The sequence below is a fragment of the Poecilia latipinna genome, unplaced genomic scaffold, assembly GCF_001443285.1.
Source record: "Poecilia latipinna isolate Pla-1442-1.1 unplaced genomic scaffold, P_latipinna-1.0 Scaffold7043, whole genome shotgun sequence".
In the NCBI taxonomy this organism is placed as follows: domain Eukaryota; kingdom Metazoa; phylum Chordata; class Actinopteri; order Cyprinodontiformes; family Poeciliidae; genus Poecilia; species Poecilia latipinna.
In genome coordinates this window covers 1-2,498 of record NW_015119659.1, presented here as the reverse complement: position 1 = coordinate 2,498, position 2,498 = coordinate 1, and the positions used below count along the sequence as shown (strand labels likewise).

At 34.3% G+C, this 2,498-nt stretch overlaps 1 protein-coding gene across 2 annotated transcripts; it reads right to left on the bottom strand.

Annotated features, from left to right (window-relative positions):
* Positions 1-156: 156 nt before the first annotated feature.
* On the bottom strand, positions 157-1,993 carry LOC106944136 (alpha-2-macroglobulin-like). 2 transcript variants are annotated; one of them, XM_015027376.1, is made up of 6 exons: positions 1,898-1,993; positions 1,626-1,771; positions 958-1,107; positions 735-809; positions 492-594; positions 157-343 (listed from the first exon to the last, which is right to left on the bottom strand). In XM_015027376.1, exons 2-6 carry the CDS (start codon positions 1,704-1,706, stop codon positions 174-176), a joined length of 579 nt encoding a protein of 192 aa, XP_014882862.1. In that variant the 5' UTR covers positions 1,707-1,771; positions 1,898-1,993; the 3' UTR covers positions 157-173. The 2 variants fall into 2 exon arrangements, with proteins under 2 accessions (XP_014882862.1, XP_014882863.1); XM_015027377.1 differs by having other exon boundaries at positions 157-331.
* Positions 1,994-2,498: the final 505 nt, after the last annotated feature.

Sequence of the window (2,498 nt, the reverse complement as noted above, 5' to 3'; positions counted from 1 at the left end):
CTAAAATATGATTTATTGATTGAGATAAAGACATACTGATAACAGTACATTTTGTTCAGAGCCTAACAGTGCACATAGATAAAAAAAAATACATAAAAATAAATTATACCTGCATAGAATAATAGTAGCTAAATACAATTTTTTTGTTTTTAGGATCTAATGATCCCTCTGGCTTACCCAGTTTCCACCAAGTCCCATATCCAAGATTCAGGAAAAAAGGTGCGAACTGTCTTTATGGGTTCTAAGATCTCTTCTGCTTCACCTTCAAAGTCTGCAACTTGTAGGTTTTTTACTACGACCCTGCTTTTGTGAAATCCAAAATGTCCCATATCTAACTCATCAGCTACAGGTTTATTGAATGAAAAGAAGAACAAAGAAGGAAAAGAAAAAGGAGATTAAACAAGACCAGAATGCAATAATGACAGAATTACTTTTTGCAAATATCTGTCATGTCACTATTAACAGACAATAAAGTTGCCATGTATGCATACCATAGTCATGATACACAGTTAACTCAGAAGCCACAATTTTAGAACATTGTAACAATCCGGTAAACATGTTTGTTGCCATCTTCAGTCCCAATGTCTTCATATCCTGTCACACACAGCATGAAAAGGTGAGTTAACAAAGCCTTCATGTGAAATGGGTTGTTCAGTTTTAAGCAACACCGGGACATCAATAGTTCCTTAGAACATAAAAGTTCACAAAGAAGAATATTTTCTCTTTGGACTCACTAGTAAACAATCCATAGGTTCCACAACCTCAGATGGTATTTCTGATACTTTTCTGACAGGCAGCAAATTAAATATCTGAAAAAGAAACACGTTTCAAAGTAATAATCTAGAAACAGATGTTCGCTGAGCAGTTTCAATATGGAAAAATAAATTTAAAGCATTCCCTTTCATCATGTTCATCTGAAAGATGGAAGAAAAAAACCTCCTAATATTTAGGAGTTACCTTCTCTGCATCCAGAGTCTTTCCAGGCTCCTTGATGAGGACACTCTGATCGATGGCACTGACACCGCATAGAGAGTCAGGCTGAGCCGTCAGCTGCAGGTTGGTCTCCTCTCCTGGAACAGCTGATGATGAAGAAAACTCCAGAGAGACCTGAGAACGAGCAGAACAATGGCTGTTGTGTTTTTAATTAAGATATTTTATTTTTAATTAAGATATTTTATTTTTAATTGGAAGATACCAAAAGTCATCACAGTCATTTGTTCTTATTATATTTAATAATTTTCTCTCTCCAGTCTCTCCTTATGTGCTCCCTCTCTTATGCAAATATTTGACACAAATAGAAGAAAACATGATGACATAAATAGTTTGACATGACTAAGAAGCTTCAAAATCAAGAAAATAAAAACACACACATATATACATATACACACTCTCCTATATGTACATATGCACTTGTAATGTATACATACATAAATATATGTAACCTTGTGGTTGTTTATAAATTTGTGATTTATAATGAAATTCACATTATCGTTATGTTGATACAACATATAGTGACTTGTTGAAGCCAAACTAAACGGATCGCCAAGAGAGTTCTCCATCAGACATCTTTGGTATCGTCATAAATCTGTGAGTCTTTTCACAGATTCATCTAAATCCATACTTACCTTATGGTTAAAGCATTTCTCAGTGGAGAAGTCAGTACTTTGACTGATCACCTTCTTGCTGGGTAGGACAGCGTAAACCATAATCTGGACTTCTGGAGCCAAGTCTGGAGACACGTTGAGCTTAAAGGACACCTCACCTTCATTCACTGAAAAATCAGTCCAAATGTTATCCTTGAATTGTTGTCATTGAAACTGAATATTTATAATACCATCAAGTATTTCTTGGCTGTACAAATCTAAAACTTGGTAAGGTTGATATTCCATTTATTCACCTGATTTATTTTCCACCTCAACCAGTATTCGTCCTTGACTGGCAATAGCTCCTTTGGAAAAACCTTGAGAAGTTAAAAAAAAAAAAAAAAAAAAACTTTTTTACTGTATTTCCTCACTAACTGATTGTAGATCTATCCATCTAACCATTCATTGTGCCCTAGTTGTTGCAATGAAATGTCTTTCACTTTTTTAGTTACTACTATGGGTGTGTTTTAAATTCTGATCTGATCAATAATCTAGAATATTAATGTTTTATTTATCATTAACATATTTGTATTGTGACACATTATACAGGTCATTTTTAATTTATCACTTCTAATGGATGGTTTAAGCACAATTTCTCTACTGGCTAATTTCTAAACCTTGACTTAGTCGCTAAGCATACAACTCTGTGTGTGTGATTTCTTCTTCTGAAAACAGAAACAATCTGTGTTTTATTTTGTGATACTACTCACCAGGTAAATGAAATCCACAGAGCCTGGAGATTCCTGCACCAAAGTGTACTCAATAAAGATCTCTGTTTCTTTGTCACAGGGAAGTATTGTCTTGCTTTTTATATTCAGGGAGCTGGTTGTTTTAACAGATGGAGGTTGAGACTTT